The sequence below is a fragment of the Aquarana catesbeiana genome, linkage group LG11 (genome assembly GCF_042186555.1).
Source record: "Aquarana catesbeiana isolate 2022-GZ linkage group LG11, ASM4218655v1, whole genome shotgun sequence".
In the NCBI taxonomy this organism is placed as follows: Eukaryota; Metazoa; Chordata; class Amphibia; order Anura; family Ranidae; genus Aquarana; species Aquarana catesbeiana.
The window spans coordinates 181,294,940-181,322,626 of record NC_133334.1 but is presented as its reverse complement, the minus strand read 5'-3'; the positions used below and the strand labels follow the sequence as shown (position 1 = coordinate 181,322,626).

Below are 27,687 nucleotides of genomic sequence, written 5' to 3'. Positions count from 1 at the left end.
CGCCCTCCGGTGCTTCTACCAACTCACCTCTGTGATCGGATCCACTGGCCCCAGATGTCCACCATAGAGATTTGCAGTTGACCAGATGGTCCCCAGAGTCTATATGATTGTTGGAGGCCAGGCACGATGTTATGATGTCACACCTGGCCTCTGCATTAAAAAAAATGGTGCTGCCTCGGCTGGGAAGCCGTGATCTATTTTTTTTTTTAATTTTTACTACGTGCACTATGGCTGCACTGTATTGTGTACACCACCAGAAAAGTAGTAGAAACTGCACTACGGCTGCACTGTATTGTGTACTGTGTACACCACCAGAAATGTAGTAGCAACTGCACTACGATTGCACTGTATTGTGTACTGCACCAGAAAAGTAGTACCAACTGTACTGCGGCTGCACTGTATTGTGTACTGTGTACATCACCAGAAAGGTAGTAGCAACTGCACTACGATTGCACTGTATTGTGTACTGCACCAAAAAAGTAGTACCAACTGTACTGCGGCTGCACTGTATTGTGTACTGTGTACATCACCAGAAAGGTAGTAGCAACTGCACTATGGCTGCACTGTATTGTGTACCGTGTACACCACCAGAAGTGTAGTAGAAACAGTACACCACGGAATGCACTGTAGATATAGGCTACACTGGATGCAGAGTATATATATATATATATATATATATATATATACACACACTAGACTGACTGTATATATATATATATATATATATATATATATATATATATATATATATATATATATATATAGATAGATATATATCAAATACACTGCCACTAACTGAATAACCTGCCTGCTTAATCTAAATCAAGCTATTTCTCCGTCCACGCCAACAACACTACACAGGGCCGCTGTGTAGGCAGCCTTATATAGTGTGGGGGATGGACTTAGTTCCCCTGAGCCATGATTGGCCAAAGGCACCCTGCCTTTGGCCAATTATGGCTCTCTTAGCAGAGGATGCTGAGATTGGCCAAAGCATGCAGGTCAGGCACATGCTTTGGCCAATCATCATACAGAAATGCACTGCGACCTTGCAGTGCATTATGGGGCATTCCGTGGTGCTCAAATTTGCAGCGAATGCCCCATAATGTTCGTTCTTCGGCGAACACCCGATGTTCGAGTCGAACTTGTGTTCGACCCGAACATCGAGCTCATCCCTAGTCATCATGACAGCATCCAATCATGGCTTTGACAGTGCTCTGTGCCCAGATTGAACAAAGCTTTTATTGCTTCAGCCAATCAGGGCTTTCAATGCACTGTGCGGCAGTGCAGTGCATTGTGGTCATTCGGCGGGCCGAACAAATGGTCGAACGACCCGATAATTCGGTTGTTCGGAAAACGGCCAAACAGCCAAAGCTCGGCCCAAACTCATGCTCGGGCCGAAACGTTCGCCCATCCCTACCCTCAATCTGTTTTGATTAAAATTTGTCTGGCTGAGTTGTCAAATGCATTGCATTTTTTAGTATTGTCTGTGAAGAATGCGTAACCTATGTTTTCAGTACAAGTTCAGCACCTAAAAAAAAAAAATTTATATAAAAAAAGCATCCACCTTTTCAGAACTAGCTGGCCTGGGAAAAACAATCATGTGGTTTGGTATACCCATATTAAGGGATATGCCCCTCTTCACTGGAGAGTGCTATGAGAGAGGTTTGCCACAAAAGCCCCCCCCCCCCAAGGAAAGTACCAGTGCTTCAGTTAACCTTTGGACACAATGCTTAATGGTTGAGCAAGTAGGTTACATAGTTACATAGTAGGTGAGGTTGAAAAAAGACACAAGTCCATCAAGTCCAACCTATGTGTGTGATTATGTGTCAGTATTACATTACATATCCCTGTATATTGCGGTCATTCAGGTGATTATCTAATAGTTTCTTGAAGCTATCAATGCTCCCCGCTGAGACCACCGCCTGTGGAAGGGAATTCCACATCCTTGCCGCTCTTACAGTAAAGAGCCCTCTACGTAGTTTAAGGTTAAACCTCTTTTCTTCTAATTGTAATGAGTGGCCACGAGTCTTATTAAACTCTCTTCTGCGAAAAAGTTTTATCCCTATTGTGGGGTCACCAGTACAGTATTTGTAAATTGAAATCATATCCCCTCTCAAGCGTCTCTTCTCCAGAGAGAATAAGTTCAGTGCTCGCAACCTTTCCTCATAACTAAGATCCTCCAGACCCTTCATTAGCTTTGTTGCCCTTCTTTGTACTCGCTCCATTTCCAGTACGTCCCTCCTGAGGACTGGTGCCTCTTCCCAGGTTCACCATCCATGAAGGTGAAATGTAAATAGAAATGCCAGACATGTTCACCAGTATTTGTACTATTACTAATATTTACTCTGCAGATTGCAACTTTGTCCAAAGGTGTCTCACAATGTGTTTCACCCAGTGCTGGACAAAAGAGAACAAGTACCCAGCCCTCTCTGTTTTATATCCTAAGCACTGAAGGAATTTTTACCACTGACATGGTTTTAAGTGCCCAAGTATATCTGGGGAAGGGGTTTCCCATGGCATAACTCCCTATATTTAGTGATGTCCTTAGGAACTCCTTCCCCATTGTCCCCTAGGCAGTTGAAACCGTGGCAGTGGTAGTAACATGAGTAACAAGAGTTTGAGCATTGCAGACAGGGCAGTCTGATAATAAGACCCACTGTGGGACAGCTTTGGACATTGCAAGAGCCTACAAGGTAAACACTGGCAAAAACTAAGATTTGTTAAAGTATTTCTAAACATGTCTAGTGCCTTTCTTTACAATTTACATGCATGCATGTTGAACTGCTTTAAACTATTGAACTTCACCAGGAAGATTGTACTTATTCTCTCTATGCCAACACCTGTGCATTGTCTGTGCACTGGGGTTGGGTGTGCCAAACAGCCTGGTGCCCATCAGCATACAACATCCATGTTTTTGGAGGGGGTTGCTATTCTTGAGGGAACTCTTGTCAAGCCTGTAGAGCATATAGGCTGGTACTGGCATAGCAGGGGAGGCTGCATGGTTGCTGGTCTATTACTATGGGGATACCAGTCCACGTGCCTGGTGTGCAGGGCTGGCTATTTCTCAAGATTTATGTTTGTTTACATTTACTTAAAAAACACTTGGCCCTCATGATGCTAAAACTGTGAATAAACAATTTCAGCATCATGAAATTTTTCTTTGGGCAGATTTTCATGTGGGCTAAATTTGTTTGTACAAGTGAGATTTTGACAGCTGTTTACCAGCTGCTGCATTGACCTGGTGCACTTTCATATCAGTGTAAATATGTGAAATGCTGGGCAAATACCAAAAAAACTCACTTGGGTAAGACGTTCAGTGTGTGTGTAGGGTACAGTGTGGTGCACCAGGGCCAAAAAGAAAAAAGTTTCATAGTTTGTTAGAAAAATTTTGCAAACAGGTAATTTTTCTCCTTCATTGATGTGGTGAGGCTGCCCTGATAGGCAGTGATAAGGCGGCACAGGTGGGCACTGATAGGCAGCACTGATATGTGGCACTGATGGGCATTGATTGTCAGCACTGATGAGCACTGCTAGGTGGCACTGGTGGGCACTGATAGGCAGAGCTGATATGCACTGGCAGGTGGCATTGGTGGGCACTGGCAGGTGGCACTGGTGGGCACTGCTTAGCAGCAGTGGGTGTCCGTGTGCAGGACTGCTGTCCCTCTGACAGAAGCCGGTAATAAACTTTTTTTTGCTCCTCACGCTGTCAGTGGTGAGGGAAAAAAGCCGATTGCGATTTTTTTTTTACATCACGTGAACAGCTGTCATTGGCTGACAGCTGATCACGTGGTAAGGGGCCACGATTGGCCCCTTACTCCGATCTGTGATCAGCTGAGTCTCGTGGACTTGCTGATCACAAAGCACGCCCCCTGCAAGGGGCACGCAGGCAGCACATGCTTGGGAGGATGTACATGGATGTAGCGGAGGAGGAGGTTAAAAATCCAGCAATACACTGTCTCACCCTGCTCTGAACATGCTTAGTTGCTCTCCATTATTAGGCACTTTTAAGGCCGATGAATGATCTGCCAATTTTCTGATCGTTGTTATGCTGCTTTTGACAGCCAATTACGAATTTTCGGCAAAAACTGGATGTGCAGGTTTGAAAATTTTTGTCTGATGTGACCACAACGTCCGATTTTTCTTTTCATTAGTATGGTTTTCTGACAAAATTAAATCGGAAGAGCAAGACTAGGCATGCTCAAAAATTAAAGAACACATACAAAACAATTCAACACATTATGTCACTTCTGATGTTAAATTCTGTCATCAGAAAATTTTCTGATGGTGAGTACCCTCTTCACTTTCGATTTGAGACTAGCATCAAACAGAAAAACTGACGAAAATTCGTCCAATAATCTGACTATGTCTACAATGCATAAGTCATTGGCAAAATTTGTAGAGGCTGATCTGCTGACAGCCTTAAGGCCCAGTCACACAGTTAAAAAATCTGAAGTTAAATTTCGTCTGATGAACGATCTGCCGATTTTCTGATCATAGTACGCTGCTTTTGACAGCCGATTACAAATTTTCATCAGACAGAAACTCCAAAATTTTTGTCTGATGTGACCACAATGTCCGATTTTCTTTTGCATAAAATACTGATGAAAATTCATCCAATAAACTGATTGTGTGTACAAGGCTTTAGACCCCATACACACTATTAGATTGTCTGCAGATTTTTGTTTCCAGATTTACCAAAACCATATAATATGAGGTCAAGCCTTAATGCCCCGAACACATGGACATTGATCGGACATTCCGACAACAAAATCCTAGGATTTTTTCCTACGGATGTTGGCTCAAACTTGTTTTGCGTACACACGGTCGCACAAAGTTGTCGGAATTTCCGATCGCCAAGAACGCGGTGACGTCAACCACGTACGACAAGACTAGAAAAGGCCATTTCAGAACCAACCGCTGCACCCTTTGGGCTCCTTTTGCTAATCTCGTGTTAGTAAAAGTTTGGTGAGAGACGATTCGTGCTTTTTCAGACTCGTGGTTTTCAGATCGTTTTCTGCTGTTCAGTTTGTGCTTGTGGGTTTGTATCTGCTCTTAAGTGCGTGCAAGCAAGCTACGCGTGACTTTGATTAGTCATTGTGTTTTTGTTCGTTCGTTACTGTTTTTCAGGTCGCTCTTCACAGGCCTTGCTGTTCTTCAGTGCGTTCTGTTACTTCGTGCTGAGCAGCCGACCGTTTTCTAGATATGTTGCGTATACGTACTCCTCGTAGAGTTCGTTCTGTGCGGGGGCTTGGTGTTGGGGTCCTTACCTTGACACAAGTCCAGTCCATGAACAGGGTGGGGAGGAGTTCATGGACCAAGAATTGGTTGCTTCAGCGTGACCAGTTCTGTCATATGCCTTTGTTTCGTGAGATCCGTGAGAATAATCCTGATTGTTTCAGGAACTTTCTCCGGATGACGGACCCCGTATTTCACCGTTTGTTGGCTTTGCTGACCCCTTATATTAGCAGGCAGGATACCTGCATGAGGCAAGCCATCACTCCGGAGCAGAGGCTCGTCACCACCCTGCGGTACTTGGCGACGGGGAGAAGCCTGCAGGATCTCAAGTTCTCGACAGGCATCTCCCCCCAGGCTCTGGGAATTATTATCCCAGAGACCTGTTCTGCCATCATTCAGGTCCTGCAGAAGGAGTATATTAAGGTAATATTTATCCTTTAATATCACATGTTATTGTATATAATTTTTGATAATATATTGTATTTCTTTCCTCATTCCCTAATTACCATGATTGTAATATGCTGTGAATGTCCCCTTTCTCCTCATGCATGCTGGATTTTTATGTAATTATTTTTTTTGTCCTTCATACATATTTGCCTTCACTTACCTCCCCAGCAAGCTCTCCTGGCCCTATATTCACCTCATGTACAGTGGGTGCCGCCGATATTGTGTCAATCTCGCCTCTGTTAGCGGCGAGATTGACACCTGCGAGCCCCGTCGCGGGAGCCAGCGCTGAGCTCTGTCGCTCATTCATTGTTTTATTTCCTCTGGATTCCTGCCTAAATCACTTTCACCGCTAGGTGTCGTACGTGCCTTGTTTTCTGTTTGGCTTTTATGCCCCCTTTGTCTCATGACGATGCATCTTGTGGGTCATCACACTACTACTGTGTCAAATGAAGGACGTGTGAAGGTGGACCAGCGGCTGCGTGCCAGCCTTTAATGCCCAGTGTCCAGAGTTCGATTCCCCAGTAAATTTTTTTTTATTGTCTTTTTTTTAATAGAGTATATTCGAGTACAGTACTGTATGTATAGTATTGGATACGTGTTACTGTATGTTTTTAAATGTCTAATAATATATGCTTATTAAATAGAGTATTGTAAATGCAACTGTATGCAAATCATGTCTGCACAGATGTTTTTACTGTACAGTATCTTATCAAATATCTCAATGCTGTTTCAGGGTCCTTTCATACAGTACATGCACCAAGCATTTCAGTATGGGCTGTATTACAGCACAGAACCCCCATGATCCCGGCCTGCAGACGGTGGGGAAATGACGTGCAGGATTGTTTCCCTACTGTACAGTACAGTATACAGTAATACAGTACCTGTACTCCTGCAGCCCTCCTTCGCCAGCTGAAGTCAGCATTGCACCCTGGCCGGGGGGGGGGACTCTGCACGGACCAATTAAAGTGTGTCTGCTCCATGCTCTTACACAACTGCTGCCCAGCCCGTTCACTGTACAGTACTGTACAGTACATGTGTGTCGCTCCGCGCTCATGCACCCTTCAGCCGGCGTGGGACGCCATTCGGCAACACTACAGTATGAATTATGGTCTTTGTAGTTCTGCCATGCAGTGACGTGTTCATGGTCTTTGTGGTGGAAGGGGCAGTTACCCTGTACAGTACTGTATTTGCTACAGGAAGTTATCACTGTCTTGTAAAAGCAGCCTAACCTACTGTAAGCCAGCGAGAAAACTGAATGTTTTTTTATTTTTATTTTTGTCTTCTCAAAACCTAATACTGTATAAACTAAGAGTACAGTACTGTACAGTACGTCCCAGTGCCTCTTGGATGCTTTTTTTTCCTTCGTCACAGGCATAGAACAAATCAAGACAGGCCGATCAACAGCTGAAGGCACGATACATCTCCGCCCCATAACTGTATCTATTTTCCCGTAGAAATTTGCAACTTGCATTCCAATACACTGTACAGTACACGTGATGTACAGTACAGTACAACTGGCAGATACAGTACAGTAAGCAAGAGTTTGAATCTACTGTCAATCGGAAACCTTCTGGCTTTTAAAAGAATCATGGCGTGTTGGGAGACCGATGTCTGGGAGGTGCACATACTGTACAGTACTGTACAGTACACTACAGTACAGTTGCAATCATCAATTCAGAAAAGGTATGAACCTTTTTCTCTAGCAGAGTCCCAACAGCCATTGTTCATCAATCTTCAAAACCAAGTCCTGGCGACATCATGTCTGGCACCATGACAACGTTTTCATTCAAATACAGTACCTGTACTGTCCTGGCTCAGCATTCTACTGTAATGGTTCACATTGCTGTACAGTAAAGTACAGTACTGTATCTTGTCTTTCTGCCCAGATTTGTAGGTACTGTACTGCTTTTAGTAGTGAACCCGAAATGATTTTCCAGGACATACTGTACTGTAAGTAGACGAAGGCGGGAAAGGCATCTTGCCGGACATACAGTAGCATGAAACAGATCCAGTCATGGCTGCTGACGTGGGATATACAGTACAGTGCAAGCATCTCTAAGAGGTTGCAATGTGAACAGAGCGGGGGGAGGGGAGCGGTAATTTAAGCTTGCTGAGCCAGAGCTGTGAGCCACACAAATCAACAGCACATCCATGTCCTCCGCTGCCTATACTGTAGTGTTGCCAAACAGCCCTTTCCATGCTGTTTGCATTAAGGGTAAAAAGGTTTTAGATTATTATTATTATTATTATTACATTTTAAAGATACTGTACCTGTACTTTAGAGTATTTGTGTTTTTTTTATTTACTGTATGTTTAATGTGTACGGTAATTTGGTGTAAGGTTTTCCACCTGACAACGGGTTCAGTACAGTACTCTGCCACTCGAAAGGTTTGCTTGTGCCCCAAGGTCTGGCTCATGACATACAGTACTGTACTGTACAGTGTACAGTACTGTAAGCTGAAGGTTAGCCCATTTCAACTACAGTAGTAAGGTTGGCAAAGTGAATAAATATTACATTTTATATACTGTATAAATAAACATGGTCTCTCATACTGTTCATAAACTATTTTTATTTAACGGAGTCCAGCAAAAATAAACAGTACAGTACAGTAATCACATATTGGTTGCTGCACCATTCCTCTCAATCACCACCGGCAAGACCTTCTTTATGTGGTCAATTGTGTCACAGCAGATTTTAATGGTCAGAATGTCTCTCCAAAACTTAAGAATCCCATCAATTAGCTCCACCTTGTTTGTCGGTTTGTGTACCCTTTTGAGGTACCCCTTCAGATGTGCCCACACCATCTCAATGGGGTTCATATCCGGTGATCTGTAAACACAGTGAGCATACAGTAAGTACACAAGCAAAAAGGTTCAAATTGCAATCTTTGTACAGTGTCAAAAGTGGAAAATGACTGGCATGGTTGTTGTTAATAATTACTGTAAGTGTTAAACGTGTCTTTGGACTCTTACAGTACAGTACTGTGTTTTGGGGATTGTTTACTACTGTATATACTGTACAGTAAGCACATAACATGTACAGGTACTGTACTGTACAGTACTGTACTGTACAGTATGTTTAGCACTGTTAATGCACTTTGCAACCTACTGTACTGTAACCGTTGGATGTCTATCCCTTGCTACACAGTACTGTACTGTACAGTATGTTTTGTATGTAATTCTCATCTAAAAATATTTGTACAGTAATAAATATTGGTTAAAAAACAAAAGTGGCAAATGAAACACAGAGACCAAATGTTCAAAATATCAAAACAAATGGACAAAAATTAATTAGAAATCATTGTAAAAAAAATGACAACAGTAAAGAATAAAAAATAAATAAAAATTATTACTCTGGGGGTGTCCGCAACCAGTTTACCCCATTACTGGCCATAAATGGTGCAGCACAGGAATGTTTCGGATCATTGTCCATTATCACACGGCATCCATCTGGGTATACTTGCTTTAGGTATGGAACCAGCGCATTGGTGACTATATGCTCTTTGAAAAATGCGGTGTCCATAATACCTGTGATGACAGAAGACGCACGACATTAAAGCAATTGAATAAAAAGATTGAGGGAGTTGTAATCAGGTTGTGGCAGCTGTACAGTACTGTACCTTCAAATAGCACCAATGGTCCAGGTCCAAACTTTGAGATGCCACCCCACACATGGATTTTAACGGGATGTTTTGGCTGTGGCTTAGTAGACAGGTGTCCTTTTTTGCAGAATGCCATTGTATTGAATCTCACAAGCGAAATTGTGGATTCATCAGTGAAAAGCATATGATGGAAATTTTCGCCTGTTTCCAACCAGAGCTTGGCGTGAGCCACCCGTTTCTGCTTGTTGATTTCTCTCGTCATTGGTGAAAACCTACGGTAACAATGTACAGTACAGTAAACACAGAGGATTGTCATACTGTACAGTATTATTTAAAAGCGCATTTAAAAATCACACATCATACAGTAAGTGGGGTAAATGGGGTAACGGATTATACATTAGTTATAATAAATTTTAAAATATTCATACTTAGCTCGTTGCCACTGCCAACCTAAAGCCCGACGGACTTTGAGAACAAGTCCTTTACACACGCTAATCCCATGCTCAGACAGCAGCAACCTCTGTACTTGTGCAGCAGTCCGTTCATCATCCTCACGCATTAATGCGTCAATATGCACAGACAGAACTCTGCAGAAAAAAGAGGGATGGTCAGTCTGGTTTTCTTGAATTCATGTTTTTGTTAAAAAAGAAAAAAGGAAAGCTCAGCCACAGTGCCCCCATTCAGTACAGTAACGTCCTGTGAGCCACCCCTACAGTAACTACAGTACAGTACTGTACAGTATGAGACCAATGAAGTCTCTAAAACCAGTGCTTCTACAGTGTTTTGAATCAGCTGCTACAGTAGCGTTGCACATGTCTCATAAATCATGCATTTATTTTTTTGAAGGGCTTTGATTGCTTTAACATTTAATAATTTTTCTGGAGGTTATACAGTACTTACAGAATTTTTCACGTGAATGCACATTGTCCCTTTTTTTGCAATATTGGATTGCACGAATATCACTTTATTGTTGTTGATTTATAGCACAATAATATTTTTTATTATTTAGATTTATATTTTCATAGTGCAGCGTATTATACTGTGTATTTTAAAAACATTCAGCTGTGCCTGTCAGTGCGCTATGAATTCTGGTACTTGTGGTTCTAAATAAATTATCGTACAGATTGGTACAGTACTTACTTATCCAGATGTTTGATGGCACGTTTTCTTGGATGTGCATTGCCACTGGCGTGATATTGCACGACTCTTAGAGATGCTTGTATATCCCACGTCAGCAGCCATGACTGGATCTGTTTCATGCTATGCCCAGCAAGACGCCTCTCCCGCATTCGTCTACTTATGTCCTGGGAAATCATTTTGGATTCACTACTAAAAGCAGTACAGTACCTACAAATCTGGGCAGATAGACAAGATACAGTACTGTACTGTACTTTACTGTACAGCAATGTGAACCATTACAGTAGAATGCTGAGCCAGGGCAGTACAGGTACTGTATTTGAATGGAAACGTTGTCATGGTGCCAGACATGATGTCGCCAGGACTTGGTTTTGAAGATTGATGAACAATGGCTGTTGGGACTCTGCTAGAGAAAAAGGTTCACACCTTTTCTGAATTGATGATTGCACCTCCCAGACACCGGTCTCCCAACACGCCATTATTCATTTAAAAGTCAGAAGTGTACTGTACAGTGTATTGGGATGCAAGTTGCGAATTTCTACGGGAAAATAGATACAGTTATGGGGCGGAGATGTATCGTGCCTTCAGCTGTTGATCGGCCTGTCTTGGGTAGACAATTTCCAGTCAAACGCAACAGGAAGGTGGCAGAGAAAAACAAGGAAAATGTAAATCCGGTTCCTCAGCCCAAGAAACCGAGACGAGAGAAAAAGAAGAATTCTGTTATTGCTACAGTTGTGGGTGAGTTACTGAACAGTTCATATAGTAATACTGTTGCTGAGTGAAAATGCATGTACAGTACTGTACAGGTACTGTACTGCAATCTACAGTACCTGTAATTGGACTTACTATAGAGATACTGTACTGTACATTAGTATTCTGCTACTGTATATTTTGTAGTCTGATACAGTATAACCTGTACTTTGTTTCTCCCTTCATACAGTAATTGGTGTGGTTTTTTGTATGTAGATCTGAGGGGGACATGCAAGGAAAATAAAAAAACAGCACTTTAGCTTGCACATGATTGGATGATAAAAGACTGCAGAGCTTCCCCTCATTTCAGATCTACTGTACCCCTCAGATCCACAGCGACTGCACTTCCAAGTGCACTTTCTGTGGAATTTTAAGTGCACTTTGCACTTGTAGTGCAAAGTGGATTTGCCTTTTGTACATAACGTGTCCTCTAAAATCTAATGTTTTTAGAATGTTGTACAGTAATTGTGGTTTGTGAGAAATAGAAACATACAGTTTTAGAAATGAAGAAAGCATTATTACTACTGTACTAAAGACATTATTACAACTAAAGAACTGACCGCAATACTGTATTTATAATCAACAGTTTCAGAAGAGGGACTGGCTCTCGCAGAACGGCTGAGGAAGGGAGAGGAGCTAACATTTTGCCCAACACCTAAATTCCATGGACTCCATGCTGCACCTGAAATCTATGCACTGTTGGCTCCATCAGAAGCGCTTGCATGTAATGTAACCCCTGCACAGCCAGCAACACTTGAAGTGGATGACCTGCCTGGGCTTTCTGCAGCATCTGCATCCATAGTGCCTGTGCGCACTGTAACCCCAGCACAGCCAGCAACACCTGAAGTTGACAAACTCCCTGCATCTGAAGTAAAAAGGGTTCATGGACTTCAAAAGAGAAAGCATTTTTTGAAGCAGGCAGTTGACAGACAGCATAATAGTGAACCCCTTATGCATCTCAAGCGGCTGGAACGCCAGGTGCGCTTACTGCGTAAAACACTAGTGGGAGCAGTGGAGTACATACTGCAGATTCACACTGGACATGAAGAACTTAAGTCTGGACAGGAAGAACTCAAGGCTGGGCAAGAGAGGCTGGAGCAGGAGTTTGCGAACACTTGGTTGCACAGAATTAGCCAGATGAATTTGCAAGGGGATTACATGGCACCACAAGAGATGGGTGGCGATTCACAGATTCCTCTTTCTCCTATTTTGCAAATACCTCTGACACCACCAATGTATGACAAAGTTACTGCTGTGGCACCCTTGGATTCTATGACGACCCCAGTCAGAAGCAATCCAAATCCAGTGTCCTTCACATCTGTCACACCCATGGATTCTATGACCACCCCAGTCAGAAGCAATCCAAGCCCAGTGTCCTTCACTTCTGCCACACCCTTGGATTCTATGACCACCCCAGTCAGAAGCAATCCAAGCCCAGTGTCCTTCACATCTGTCACACCCATGGATTCTATGACCACCCCAGTCAGAAGCAATCCAAGCCCAGTGTCCTTCACATCTGTCACACCCATGGATTCTATGACCACCCCAGTCAGAAGCAATCCAAGCCCAGTGTCCTTCACTTCTGCCACACCCTTGGATTCTATGACCACCCCAGTCAGAAGCAATCCAAGCCCAGTGTCCTTCACTTCTGCCACACCCTTGAATTCTATGACCACCCCAGTCAGAAGCAATCCAAGCCTAGTGTCCTTGACATACCCAACGACAAGCGCTACAGGCAGCAGGGTATCGTCGGTGTCAAGGATGAAAAAGACCATGTCTCCATTACCAGACTGTGCCCTCCCAGTCATAACTGAAGAGGATACAGCCCTTATAGTCCTGCATTCGGTCAACAAACCAGGCAATATGGCCCGGCTTGTTTTTAAACATTTAATATCATGGGAGCAATACCAGCAGTGGACCAAGAGGGTTAATTTTGATGGTGATAATCGCAAACCAGGAATCCCCGCAAATCTGAAAGCAACCATTCTTGACTTTGTCCACAAAAGATTCCATGGGGACAATGTGCAAGCTTGTAAGGACAAAGTTAACGAATTCCTCAGGATGTCACGAGAATGCCCTTGGTCAAAGTTGTAATAAAGACACTAAAGTTACAGTGTTAAATTATATCATGTACAGTAGTTACAGTAATGTGCTTTAGACACTGCAGAAACTGTACTGTACCATTTTGCTGTGCTGTTGATTGGTTTTGTGGGTGGGAGGAGGGACACCTTTCAGTGCTAGACAACCTTGTGTCCTACAAACAGTAACAGACTGCCTAAGGCTGAAACTTTTTATCTTTTTTCTCACAGCTCTGGCTTAGCAAGCTTAAATTACCGCTCCCCTCCCCCCCCCCGCTTTGTTCACATTGCAACCTTGAGAGCCGAGGAAGAGAATGAGTGCCATGGGCGGTGCCTACTGTACTGTACTGTATGTCTATGGTACTTTTAATTTAGTCTTTCTACCATACTGTACAGTACATTATGTACAGTATCTATTCCTGGCACTGCTTAGATGGCAGAACCTCCTGGCAGGAGCAAAAAATAACTACTGTTATTAAACAATTTGTACAGTTTATTTTTGCTGGACTCCATTAAATAAAAATAGTTTATGAACAGTATGAGAGACCATGTTTATTTATACAGTATATAAAATGTAATATTTATTCACTTTGCCAACCTTACTACTGTAGTTGAAATTGGCTAACCTTCAGCTTATAGTACTGTACACTGTACAGTACAGTACTGTACAGTATGTCATGAGCCAGACCTTGGGGCACAAGCAAACCTTTTGAGTGGCAGAGTACTGTAGAGAGTAGAGATGCTTGTACAGTATATCCCACGTCAGCAGCCATGACTGGATCTGTTTCATGCTATGCCCGGCAAGACGCCTCTCCCGCCTTCGTCTGCTTACAGTATGTCCTGGGAAATCATTTTGGATTCACTACTAAAAGCAGTACAGCACCTACAAATCTGGGCAGATAGACAAGATACAGTACTGTACTGTACTTTACTGTACAGCAATGTGAACCATTACAGTAGAATGCTGAGCCAGGGCAGTACAGGTACTGTATTTGAATGGAAACGTTGTCATGGTGCCAGACATGATGTCGCCAGGACTTGGTTTTGAAGATTGATGAACAATGGCTGTTGGGACTCTGCTAGAGAAAAAGGTTCACACTTTTTCTGAATTGATGATTGCAACTGTACTGTAGTGTACTGTACAGTACTGTACAGTATGTGCACCTCCCAGACATCGGTCTCCCAACACGCCATGATTCTTTTAAAAGCCAGAAGGTTTCCGATTGACAGTAGATTCAAACTCTTGCTTACTGTACTGTATCTGCCAGTTGTACTGTACTGTACATCACGTGTACTGTACAGTGTATTGGAATGCAAGTTGCAAATTTCTACGGGAAAATAGATACAGTTATGGGGCGGAGATGTATCGTGCCTTCAGCTGTTGATCGGCCTGTCTTGGGCAACTTCCAGTTAAACGCAACAGGAAGGTGTCACAGAAAAACAAAGGAAAATGTAGTTAAAATTGGCTAACCTTCTGCTACTGTAGTACTGTACTGTACAAGGTCTGTGCCCCCAGACCTTGGGGCACAAGCAAACCTTTCGAGTGGCAGAGTACTGTACTGAACCCACTGTCAGGTGGAAAACCTTACACCAAATTACCGTACACATTAAACATACAGTAAATAAAAAAAACACAAATACTCTAAAGTACAGGTACAGGTACAGTATCTTTAAAATGTAATAATAATAATAATCTAAAACCTTTTTACCCTTAATGCAAACAACATGAACTGTTACAGATAAAGCTTTCCACAAGCTGTAAATTTTTATACTGTACAGTAATTGGTGAATGGAAACATCTCCACTGCTCCCTGTGGAGAGCATGCGGGGGATCTGAGAAACGCATTACGAGTCTGGAGTGAAGCAGTGTACTGTATACTGTACAGTACTATACTGTACTGTACTGTCCAGTACTGCAGATTAAGGTGGATTTGTATAACAAAACGGAGTACGGAGGTCCAGTAAAAGCCCTGTCAGATTTGTTCTATGCCTGTGACGAAGAAAAAAAAAGCATCCAAGAGGCACTGGGACGTACAGTACTGTACTCTTAGTTTATACAGTATAAGGTTTTGAGAAGAAAAAAAAAAACATTCAGTTTTCTCGCTGGCTTAGGCTGCTTTTACAAGACAGTGATAACTTCCAGTGGGTGCCCATAAGGTTACCAGAAAAATAATATGTACAGTACCAATAGGAGTGCCAGACCAATGATAAGAGTCCGAATTGATTTATTGGCTTGCATTAAAGACATTCAACACGTTTGAGAGACCTGAAGACCCCCCCAACTTCATCAGGGCATAAGGAAGTTACAGTACTTGCTGGACCAAGAGAGTTACTGTACAGTACTAGCCACCAACTTGGTGAACAGCGGTAAAGATCTTTTTGGGATGTTTTTTTTTTTTTTGCATACAGTACAGTATATATACAGTATATTTATTTCATTTTCATTTCATTTTCAAACAATGGAAAATCATTCCCGATTCTGCTACAGGTGAGCACAGAAACAGTGTTTAGTACTGAATACTGTAGCAAATACAGTATTGTACAGGGTAACTGCCCCTTCCACCACAAAGACCATGAACACGTCACTGCATGGCAGAACTACAAAGACCATACGGTAATTTATAGTGTTGCCGAATGGCGTCCCACGCCGGCTGAAGGGTGCATGAGCGCGGAGCGGCACACATGTACTGTACAGTACTGTACAGTGAACGGGCTGGGCAGCAGTTGTGTAAGAGCACGGAGCAGACACACTTTAATTGGTCCGTGCAGAGTCCCCCCCCCCGGCCAGGGTGCAATGTGTGCTGTACCGTGGCCCACTGACTTTTTACCCTTAATGCAAACAGCATGGAAAGGGCTGTTTGGCAACACTACAGGCAGCGGTGGACAAAAAAAAAAGTACATACAGTACAGTACAGTAGGAGTACAGGTACTCTACTATACAGTACAGTAGGGGAACAATCCTGTACTGTACAGTACGTCATTTCCCCACCATCTGCAGGCCGGGATCATGGGGGTTCTGTGCTGTAATACAGCCCATGCTGAAATGCTTGGTGCATGTACAGTACTGTATGAAAGGACCCTGAAACTGCATTGAGATATTTGATAAGATACTGTACAGTAAAAACATCTGTGCAGACATGATTTGCATACAATTGCATTTACAATACTCTATTTAATAAGCATATATTATTAGACATTTAAAACATACAGTAACACATATCAAATACTGTACATACAGTACTGTACTCGAATATACTCTATTAAAAAAAGACAATTAAAAAAAAAATTAACTGGGGAATCGAACTCTGGACACTGGGCATTAAAGGCTGACATGCAGCCGCTGGTCCACCTTCACATGACCTTCTTTTGCCACAGTAGTAGTGTGATGACCCATGAGATGCATCATCATGAGACAAAAAAGATTGGCCATGGCTGGGATCGAACCGGGGTCTCAGAGAAAGACTGAACAAAAGCTGACATGCGCACAAAGGTTTTTGTCCAGCGCCACCCCGCGGTTACGTGTAGCAACAACAGTTTGAGAATGTATTAATTAACAGCGCGAGATGGTCTCAGGGCAGCGAGCGCGAGAAGCACAGCCTCGCAGCGGTGATTTCCAGCGCAATCCCATCGCGCTGGAAACACAATGTCGGCGGCACCTACTGTAGTCACTTAACAATGTATTTTATCAACTCCATAGTAGTGCTTTATCCCAAACACCCCTAAAATGTTTTTAAATGTGATTTGTGCTTTAAATTCAGGCAGAGTGCCAGAGGCTTTTTTTTGGGGTCCCCAAATCATTTGGAACCCTCCCTCCCCCCAACTGCTAAGTCAGCTGATACCAATTCTCTATCTATCCTCAATCATCTATCTGCTGACTTTGCAAACCCATACACACTATACCCATCTCTTTTGTGCTCAGATGTATGGATGAATTCCCCAAAGCATGTAGTGCAAGGACCTGCCTGTATACTTTCAAATGGTACTGTTTCAAGTTTTTGTATACTATTATTATTTAGATAGGTAATAGCAGAATGTCCAAATGTGCTCAAATGTGTACAATGTGTATTTATATCTTTGTATTATGACACTTCTTACCTGTCCAGTGGGCTGCCAATAGTGTAACTAAGGAGGGGCTGTTCCAAGTTAAACCCATTATTTAGGCATTCATCTCTCAATGAAGTGGAGAGGGTTACCTGTCCAAGAGCTCCCCCCCTATAATGTTAGAAATGGTCCATGGGGGGGGGGGGATCTGATAGGTGTACCTTATACTTTGGTCTTTAAAAATTCCCATTAATAAATGTTATCTTGATGTTGGCGAAGAAGGTTTGTGTCTAATCTGCTTTCCATGTTTATGTGCAAAAAGAGTAATTTTTTTGTTTTCCTCAACAGTTTCCTTCCACGCCACAGGAATGGCAGACTGTGGCCTCCCACTTTGCCCAGCGGTGGGACTTTCCTAACTGCGGAGGGGCAATTGATGGGAAACACGTCCACATCGTCCCACCACCCAACTCGGGGTTGTACTATTATAATTATAAGGGGTTCAATAGTATTGTGATGTTGGCGGTGGGGTCAGCTAATTACGAGTTCCTGTATGTGGACATGGGGAAGAATGGCCGGATGTCCGATGGTGGAGTCATCGCCCAGACAGAGTTTTACAGGCATCTCCAGAATGGCAGCTTGGACTTGCCACCTCCAGAAGACAATGTGGAAGGACTCCCATTCGTCTTCGTTGCGGATGAAGCCTTTGCGCTGAGGGACCATCTTATGCGGCCATTCCCGATGAGGACCCTCACCCCGGACCAGAGGGTTTTTAATTACCGGCTGGCCAGAGCCAGAAGAGCGGTGTAGAACACATTTGGAATCATGGCCAGCCGGTTCCGCCTATTTCCTACACCCATACATATGGCGGAGTATAAACTGAATCATATTATCCTGGCGTGCTGTGTTCTACATAACATTTTACATCAACTTTCTGCCAACTATGCTGGCTCAGTTGGGCCTGAGGCCGGAATTATAAATGAAATAACCCTGACGGCGCTTGAAAGTGACCGTCCTGGCTTGCTCTCCCTGAGTGCCAGTGATGTCCGGCTAAGATACCTTGAGTTCTTTGCGGGTAGGGGGGCCATCAATATGCCAGACAATGTGTGAAACCTTTATCAAATAAAAAAAATAAGCAAATCTTTGGTGACATTTACTGCTTGTGTTTGTTTTAGCTGACCCTGACAGAAATGTGGTGAGTCGTGAAAATGGCGTGATTGTGTAACCTTACAAAGCACTGTTGGGTGTTATTTACTAAAGGCAAAGACACTTTGCACTACAAGTGCACTTGAAACTGCACTTGTAGTGCAAAGTGGATTTGCCCTTATGAAATAACACCCATTGTCACAGAAAACAGCAATTAGAGCACCCCAAAATGGTTGTAGCGTTGAGACAATTATCCACACATTCTTGGTTAATAACAATCTTTTTAATACCTGCACAATCACATGTGCATTTTGACAAGGTTTTTAAAACAAACCAACATGTTTGTTGTATAACAATTTTTGGGGTGGCATTAGAAAAAGTAGAAATGTCCTTTTAACATAAAACCGGCATGTGTAAAACCAACAAGAAAGACACAAATCTTGAACTTACAAAGTTCACATTTGGTAGAACTTGAAGGCAATATCAGACATGAGTATTTAGGAACTGTGTTTGATATTGCGTTCAGATGGGGTGAAGTCACCCCAGGAAAAGCCAAATTTTGAAGATGCACACCAATTTACGAATGTCAACATGTGCTACCTGCCATCATGGGGGATCAAGGGATGTGATTTGGGGGAGCAACCCCTTCCTCTCAGCTACTTTATTATTGAGGAAGGGGTTGCACCCCCAAAATGCGTCCATTGATCTCCCGTGATGGCAGATAGCACATGTTGACACACTGTGTGCATCTTCAAAATTTGGCTTTTCGAAAAATTAGTGAAAAAATTTTAAAATTGTAGCACACCATAAAAGAAAAGGCTTTGTAGGGGTTTTAAACTCTCCCAAAAACATCAATGATGTTCTTATTTTTTTGAATAACATCATTGATGTTTTTCGTGATGTTTTCCAATGCAACATTACACCCCATGATCTCCCCGATCAGGATCTGTGCACTTTCCGTGGTGAAAGGATCTGGATCCACAACATCACGATCACCTAAAAAGAGAGAAACCAAAAAAAAAAAAACAGGTATTATAAATATGGCGGCATCCATCTCTTACCTGAGCCTGTGGTCGCAGACACTCACCTGTTGTGGTGACTAGTTCTACCACGTCTTCTTCCTCCTGCTCTTCTTGTGTTTGGGGTATTTCCCCTTCTTCCAGAGGTGGGGAATCTGTGGTCTCCTCGGATGAGGGGTGTCCTCCGAGTCTTTTCTCCCCTATGTAAAAAAAAATGGTATACTTAGCACACAGATATTTGATGGCAGAACTATAAATATGAAACAATGCTTGGAAGTGGGGTACAATTGTCTATTTTGGCAGAGTTGCAAGATGTAGAATTTTTAGTGTCCTTTTTCAAGCTTGAATACTTACCTGTCTTGTACAAGCTTCACAGATGGAGACTCCCCTATAATATACACTGGAGCACCTGTGTGGGCCCCCTAATAAAAGGGGTGTTCTTGTGTCCCACACTAGTGCTCCAGCGTCCAGATGTGAAAACTGCTGCTGAGTGTCCTCTCCTTACACAAAATCCAGTTTGCATTTCATTCTAGTAACAAACCCATCTACACAACCAAATTATTTTCAGACAAGTAGGCCCCAAAAAATGTGGTCAAATGCATATGGCAAAAACAATGGTGTTTTATAGGCCGAAAGAAAAATGTTTGATACGAACGAATAATGTGCCCATGAACATGAAAGTTGCAATTTTAAACTGTACAACAGTTAAGAAAAGCACATGGAGCAGCACAAACGTAATAAACATAAAAAGAATAGGAACACAGCACAACTACTTACTTTTTTGCAGCACTCTCCAGATCTTTCTGTACTGCTCATGCTCTCTTAATTCGAGGTCCGACCACCGCTTCCTGAGCTGATCTTTCGATCGTCGTACTCCGAAATTCCGGTGCAGGCTCTTGACCACTTTCGCCATGATCTTGGCCTTTCTGATATTGGGGTTGGGGTAAGGTCCACACTTTCCATCATAGTCGGCCCTCTTCAGGATGTCGACCATCTCCAACATTTCCCCAAAGGACATAATTGAGGCCTTAAATCGTCTCCTTCTGGATCGGGACGTTTCTGCCTCCGGGCTTTCCTCCTCCTCCTCCTCGTTGCTGTAATTAGCACGCACCTGCTGTGTCTCCGCCATGGGCTCTTCCCCCACTGCGCTGAACAAAAAGGGGTGGGGAATAGACTAGAAAGAACGTCAGGGGCGGGCGGAGTTACACGCATGCTCAGTGTGTATAAAGCGTAACACGCGTGCGTAGTACGTACGATCTGTGAGCGGAGGAAGGAGTAACGGAGGCGCCGATCGTGATTGCGAAGGTAAGATTTAACATTGGGCCTATACTGCTTCTAGATTGAGGCCTGTAGTTGCACAAGTTTAGTAGACTTTAGGCTGACATTAGGGTTTATCTTGTGTTGTGTCTTGCAGATAAAATGGATGGCTTCAATGACCACAACTTCCTCCCCCTGTTCATAGCCAAGTACAGGGAGCTGCCCTGTCTGTGGCAGGTCAAACAACCGCATTATAATCATAAACAAAAGAGGCAGTGCTGGAGAAACTGCTGGAGTTGGTGAAGTCAGTGGTCCCCACGGCAACCATCCCCTATTTAAAAACCAAAATTGGTGGCCTGAGGAGCACTTACCTTAGGGAGCGCAAGAAGGTCACAGATTCCCAGAGATCCGGAGCTGCAGCAGATGACATTTATGTCCCCAGGCTCTGGTACTATGAGAGACTGCGCTTTCTGTCAGACCACACTGAAGTCAGGGAATCCCTCTCAACCCTTCCTTCCACTCTTCCTTCCACCCCAACTGAGGCTTCCAATGTCCAACCTGGGCCTTCCAGCCAGGAAGAAGTGGAGGAGCCCAGATGGAGTCAGGTATAGCATTCTTCTACAGATTTCTGGTCAATAAATAAATGATGTTTACTAGATGTTATTATTGATCACTAATTGCTGATTTAATAAAGTGTTTGACATATCAATAGACAGTAGTGGGCAAAAATAATTGGGACAAGAATGAAAAATGCTGGGCTCAGAATGATCATCAGTTATATTTGTTAACATTCAATTTGCAACAATCATGAGATGAAAATTGTGTGTGATTGATGAATAAAAAACTAAAACTATGTCCCTTTTTCATACACAGGAAGACCTCAGCCAGGACGAGGCTCTGGAATGTGGCAGCCAGGAGGAGGCGGGGCTAAGTTGCAGCCAGGAGGAGGCGGGGCTAAGTTGCAGCCAGGAGAAGCCTGGAACCAGTCGCAGCCTGACCGAATCGCAGGTTCCTCCCCTCCGCCTTCCATACAAAAGAGCGAGGAAGGCGACTCACATGCAGGATTCAGCGCTCAGGCCCATTCAGGAGGCTTCTGCGTCCCTCAGAGCCTTACCCACTCCTGAAGAGGCCTTTGCCTGCATGGCTGCCACCAAACTGAAGTGCATGCAGGAGGGTCAACGCCTCATGTGGGAGCAACTTATTTATAAAATCCTAACTAAGGGGGTGAGTGGCGAAATCACACCCAAGACCGACGTGATTGAGTTGGACCATCCTCCTCCTCCTCCTCCTCCTGCTGCCACAACTCCACCACCAGAGCCACAGTGTGGAAGGAAGCGTGGAAGGAAGACCAGAGAGTGATGGCCCTGGGTTCAGTCTGGTCTGACAAAAGATGCAGTCTCTTGTATGACCACAGCCTGGGAACATACATGTCATCTGCTGCTTTCATGATCTCTGGGACTTCTGGACCAGACTGCACTCCCTTAAATATGGACTCCTCAGGCCACCAATTTTGTAAAATCATTGATGTGTGCCCTGGGGGTCAAAGGCTTCACCAATTTCTGCTGTTTCTCCAGCGTTGCCTCCCTCTTTGTTTGGTTGTGAGCCCTTAATAAAGGCATTTTTGGTTCAATTATACTTGCCTATGTGTATTTTCCTTAAAAAAAACAGTTTGTTGGTGAGGAAGCAGGTACATTTCAAAATACAATGTGAAATTAACAAGGGACACCAACACCAAACAATCTCATTGAGATTCAATAATATAAGATATCAATGGTGTTGTGGTAACTTGACACACAAAACACACACCAAAAAATTCTTTATTAAAAAGCATAGAAAATTTTTAACAAAAAACAGCCTTCAAAACAAATTTTTTACAATTAAAAACAAACCAAATAAAATTGGTCAGATGTGACAAATCAAAATATATTGAGGGAATCACAATAAATAATAAAGAAAGAAGTTTGTGAGAAGTCTGTGTGAATATGAGCAGCAAAACTACTTCATTCTTCTCACATTATAAAGCAGAAGAGAGTGCGCTGTATTAAACCATTTTTTACATAGCACCGTGACGAAAGTGCTGTATCCATTGCGAACGCTAATTTTACCAGACCAAGCTGTTCCGTCTCGGAATTTCTTCTGAGCATGCGTGGCACTTTGTGCGTCGGAACAGGCCACACACAGTCGGAATTGACGCGATCGGATTTTGATGTCGGAAAATTTTATAGCCTGCTCTCAAACTTTGTGTGTCGGAAAATCCGATGGAAAATGTCTGATGGAGCCCACACACGGTCGGAATGTCCGACAACACGCTCCGATCGGACATTTTCCATCGGAAAATCCGACCGTGTGTACGGGGCATAAGAGTTTCAATTTGTATGCGAGTCATTTGATAATTTGGTTGAGGAAACAAGCAAATGGCATACCCGGAATGTAACTTTTTTTTCTCGATGGGTTTAGTTCTGCTTTATGATTTACTGCTATTCAGTGGCTCTGGGCTTCAGCAAAATGGCAGCCTCCAACAAGAAGAAACAGGAGCAATGCTGGAAGCAATTTACAGCACACTCTAATTTTGGTAGCACAATTATTAATGTGGAATTCATGTTCCTTGCTAAAGTACATTAATTTTTATCAAGTTGTTATTTGTAAAGTTCCGCTTCAAGTATATTTTGTTTAGATTTCTGAGCACTGAAAGTTTTTTGGTTTGAGCTCTGAATGCAGTTTTCTAAAGAATATGTAGTGACTAGGATAAGGAAATGCAGTATCATTGATTAGCGTCACAATAACCCTATACTAATTGTGGAAAGCGGCTGGTAACTATATAGGCAATACCATTATGTGTGGTAGTAATTTTATATTAACCCCTTTGCGCATAAGGATAAAACAAATGTTAATGCCTAAGCACAATTTTGCCATGTGTTAGTAAAACCATACATATTATGACCACTACTTTGTGCATCCAGGTGGATTATACTGCATCTTTTCAGGACATTTCTTGTTGGAAATTCCGATTGCCAAGAACACGGTGATGTACAACACGTACAATGAGCCGAGAAAAAATGAAGTTCAATAGCCAATGTGTCTCTTCTGCTTGATTCCGAGCATGCGTGGAACTTTATGTGTCGGAATTGTGTACACACGTTCGGAATTTACGACAATGGATTTTGTTGTTGAAAAATTTGAGATCCAGATCTCAAATTTTGTTTGTCGGAAATTCCAAGGGAAAATGTCCGATGGAAACTACACATGGTCGGAATTTCTGACAACAGGCTCCCATTGAACATTTCCCGTTGGAAAATCCGACCATGTGTACGCGGCATAACTCCATGGATTTGAAAAAAAAAAAAGCTGACAACCATATCTGTACTTTTGCTTGGAAAAAGATCTCGAGCACGTAAAGAATGAAAATAAACTTAAAAGGTTAAATAAATATGCTGTTCAATAAATGGAACTAAAAGTGGTGGTCCTATACTTTAAGAACAGAAGTATTTATATGGTAAGGGAGCGCTGAACTAGATCTTGGTATCAGAGGTCTTGGAGACTGCTCTCCATGAACAGGGCTATCCCAAAGGATCCCCAGGAAAAGGCCTCAGCCCCCTTTGATCTTGACTTACTAATGCAGATACCAGCAATTATACTTGTACAGTCAGGTCCATAAATATTGGGACATCGACACAATTCTAATCTTTTTGGCTCTATACACCACCACAATGGATTTGAAATTAAACAAACAAGATGTGCTTTAACTGCAGACTTTCAGCTTTTATTTGAGGGTATATACATCCAAATCAGGTGAACGGTGTAGAAATTACAACAGTTTGTATATGTGCCTCCCACTTTTTAAGGGACCAAAAGTAATGGAACAGATTAACAATTATCCATCAAACTTTCACTTTTTAATACTTGGTTGCAAATCCTTTGCAGTCAATTACAGCCTGAAGTCTGGAACACATAGACTTCACCAGATGCTGGGTTTCATCCCTGGTGATGCTCTGCCAGGCCTCTACTGCAACTGTCTTCAGTTCCTGCTTGTTCTTGGGGCATTTTCCCTTCAGTTTTGTCTTCAGCAAGTAAAATGCATGCTCAATCGGATTCAAGTTTGGTGATTGACTTGGCCATTGCATAACATTCCACTTCTTTCCCTTAAAAAAAGTCTTTGGTTGCTTTTGCAGTATGCTTCGGGTCATTGTCCATCTGCACTGTGAAGCGCCGTCCAATGAGTTCTGAAGTATTTTGCTGAATATGAGCAGATAATATTGCCTGAAACACTTCAGAATTCATCCTGCTGCTTTTGTCAGCAGTCACATCATCAATAAATACAAGAAAAACAGTTCCATTGGCAGTCATACATGCCCACGCCATGACACTATGACCACCATGCTTCACTGATGAGGTGGTGTGCTCTGGATCATGAGCAGTTCTTTTCCTTCTCCATACTCTTCTCTTCCTATCACTCTGGTACAAGTTGATCTTGGTCTTATCTGTCCATAGTATGTTGTTCCAGAACTGTGAAGGCTTTTTTAGATGTTTGGTAAACTCTAATCTGACCTTCCTGTTTTTGAGGCTCACCAATGGTTTACATCTTGTGGTGAACCCTCTGTATTCACTCTGGTGAAGTCTTCTCATGATTGTTGACTTTGACACACATACACCTACCTCCTGGAGAGTGTTCTTGATCTGGCCAACTGTTGTGAAGGGTGTTTTCTTCACCAGGGAAAGAATTCTACGGTCATCCACCACAGTTGTTTTCTGTGGTCTTCCGGGTCTTTTGGTGTTGCCGAGCTCACCGGTGCATTCTTTCTTTTTTAAGCATGTACCAAACAGTGGATTTGGCCACACCTAATGTTTTTGCTATCTCTCTGATGGGTTTGTTTTGTTTTTTTAGCCTAATGATGGCTTGCTTCACTGATAGTGACAGCTCTTTGGATCTCATATTGAGAGTTGACAGCAACAGATTCCAAATGCAAATAGCACACTTGAAATGAACTCTGGACCTTTTATCTGCTCCTTGTAAATGGGATTATGCGGGAATATCACACACCTGGCCATGGAACAGCTGAGCAGCCAATTGTCCCATTACTTTTGATCCCTTAAAAAGTGGGAGGCACATATAAAAACTGTTGTAATTCCTACACCGTTCACCTGATTTGGATGTAAATACCCTCAAATTAAAGCTGAAAGTCTTCAGTTAAAGCACATCTTGTTCATTTTATTTCAAATCCATTGTGGTGGTGTATAGAGCCACAAAGATTAGAATTGTGTCGATGTCCCAATATTTATGGACCTGACTGTATATCTGCTGACAACCAGACTGATAAGCCCTGATGAAGAAGAGTATTAAACTCTAGAAACTCGTCGGCTGTTTATGTGGAAAAAACTTTTTGATTGCAAAAATGAGTGTGACACTCTCATCTTTTTAATGCTCTACTGACTTTATAAACTGGAGGATACAAAGAAAGAATACTGCCTATTCAGTCTATTATTTTAAACTAAAAAAGTATATGCAGACATTTTTTAAAACAAGAGTACAGTTGTATCTTGGGTTATATATTTTATGATGTCCCTTTGTGCCATTGTTCTGAATGTCAACATGGTACCATACTCTATCATTGACCTTTTTTGATTTGCTTTCACTTTAATTCCACCAAACCCAAAATTCAGAAGATAGAGAGTTCCTTTCAGTAATTCCACCACAAAAAAAAACATGTTTTTTGGTGGTCTTGCAGATCGTCCGGGGTAACTTCTCTAAATACTCATATAACTGCTGACAGCCACACCGATAACCCTTGGTGAAGGGAGATTGTTGAACTCCAGAATCTCATTGGATTTTTATATGGAATATATATATAATATACTGTATATAACTTTTTGATAGACTGTACAAACTAACGTGGCACTCTCATCTTACTAGCGCTCTAATGACTTTAAAGACTGGAGGGCACAAAGAAGGAATATTGACTATTCAGTCTATCCTTTGACTTTTCACAGATAACGATAACATATATATTTTTTACAGACACTTTTTAAACAAGAGTACAGTTGTATCTTAGGTTATGTGTTTTATAATGTACCTTTTCTGCCATCTCTCTGGATATCAACATGGCACCATTCTCCATCGTTGACCTTTTTGTGACTTGCTTTCACTTTAATTCCACCAGACCCAAGATCAAGGAGAAGATAGAGAGTTCCTTCAAGTAATTCCACTGCAAAGTAATCTGCTTTTGGTGGTCTTTCAGGTCGTCCAGCGGTAACTGCTCCAGAAATTGTTCCTGGTACATTTCCACCACCACGTGGCCTTCCCTGACTGAAAAGAAGAAGACCATTTGGCTCTGTGGTTCGAAAGTCAAATGATATGGATCCAGCTTTCTTGGTCTCCCAACGGGGAAGGCGCAAAAATGCCTCAGGTACTTGAAAAGTAACAGGGTCTAAAGAAGGAACATTTTCACATCGAAATAAAAGATCACCACTCAGTCGCATCTTTGGATCACCATCAGCAGCCAAACGGGACAGTTCAAGTTTGAAATCATTGTTTTTGTAGACAACCTTTTATTGAAAGGAAAATAGAAAAAATAAGAATTATGGAAGGTGATGGAAGAGAAAATGCAAATTGACCGAGCGTTTGATAACACAGCCAAACATATAAAAAGGACAATTTTGTTATGGATCATTAGGTATCAATTTAAACATGTATACTGTACATGTGAAAATGCTCAGCTTGCTTAATGTGTATGTCAGTGCAGAAAAATGTAGTACATCTCTCCAATACATGCACATTTCCCCATGTTTCTTTTTCCCTTGAAAGACCTATTGGCAAATATGTTGATCTGTCAGAAATGCACTTAGCTCATAATTTCTTCTTCTGGAATGACATCATATCCCTTTTAGTGGAATGGAATTGCAAGAGAAGAGAAATTCATCATTAAGGTCTAAATATACCAATGTAAATATTCAGGAATACAGAGAAACCAGGCTTTAAAAGCT

The 27,687-nt window shown here is 42.4% G+C and overlaps 1 protein-coding gene across 28 annotated transcripts in view; it reads right to left on the bottom strand.

Moving 5' to 3' along the window:
* The window catches only part of NRXN2 (neurexin 2), a 3,426,600-nt gene that overhangs the window by 1,630,189 nt on the left and 1,768,724 nt on the right, over positions 1-27,687 (bottom strand). For all 28 annotated transcript variants that reach the window (XM_073605072.1, XM_073605074.1, XM_073605073.1 and 25 more), the window contains one exon: positions 26,778-27,249. In XM_073605072.1, coding sequence (XP_073461173.1) covers positions 26,778-27,249 — 472 coding nt within the window. The remainder of the gene's footprint in view (positions 1-26,777; positions 27,250-27,687) is intronic.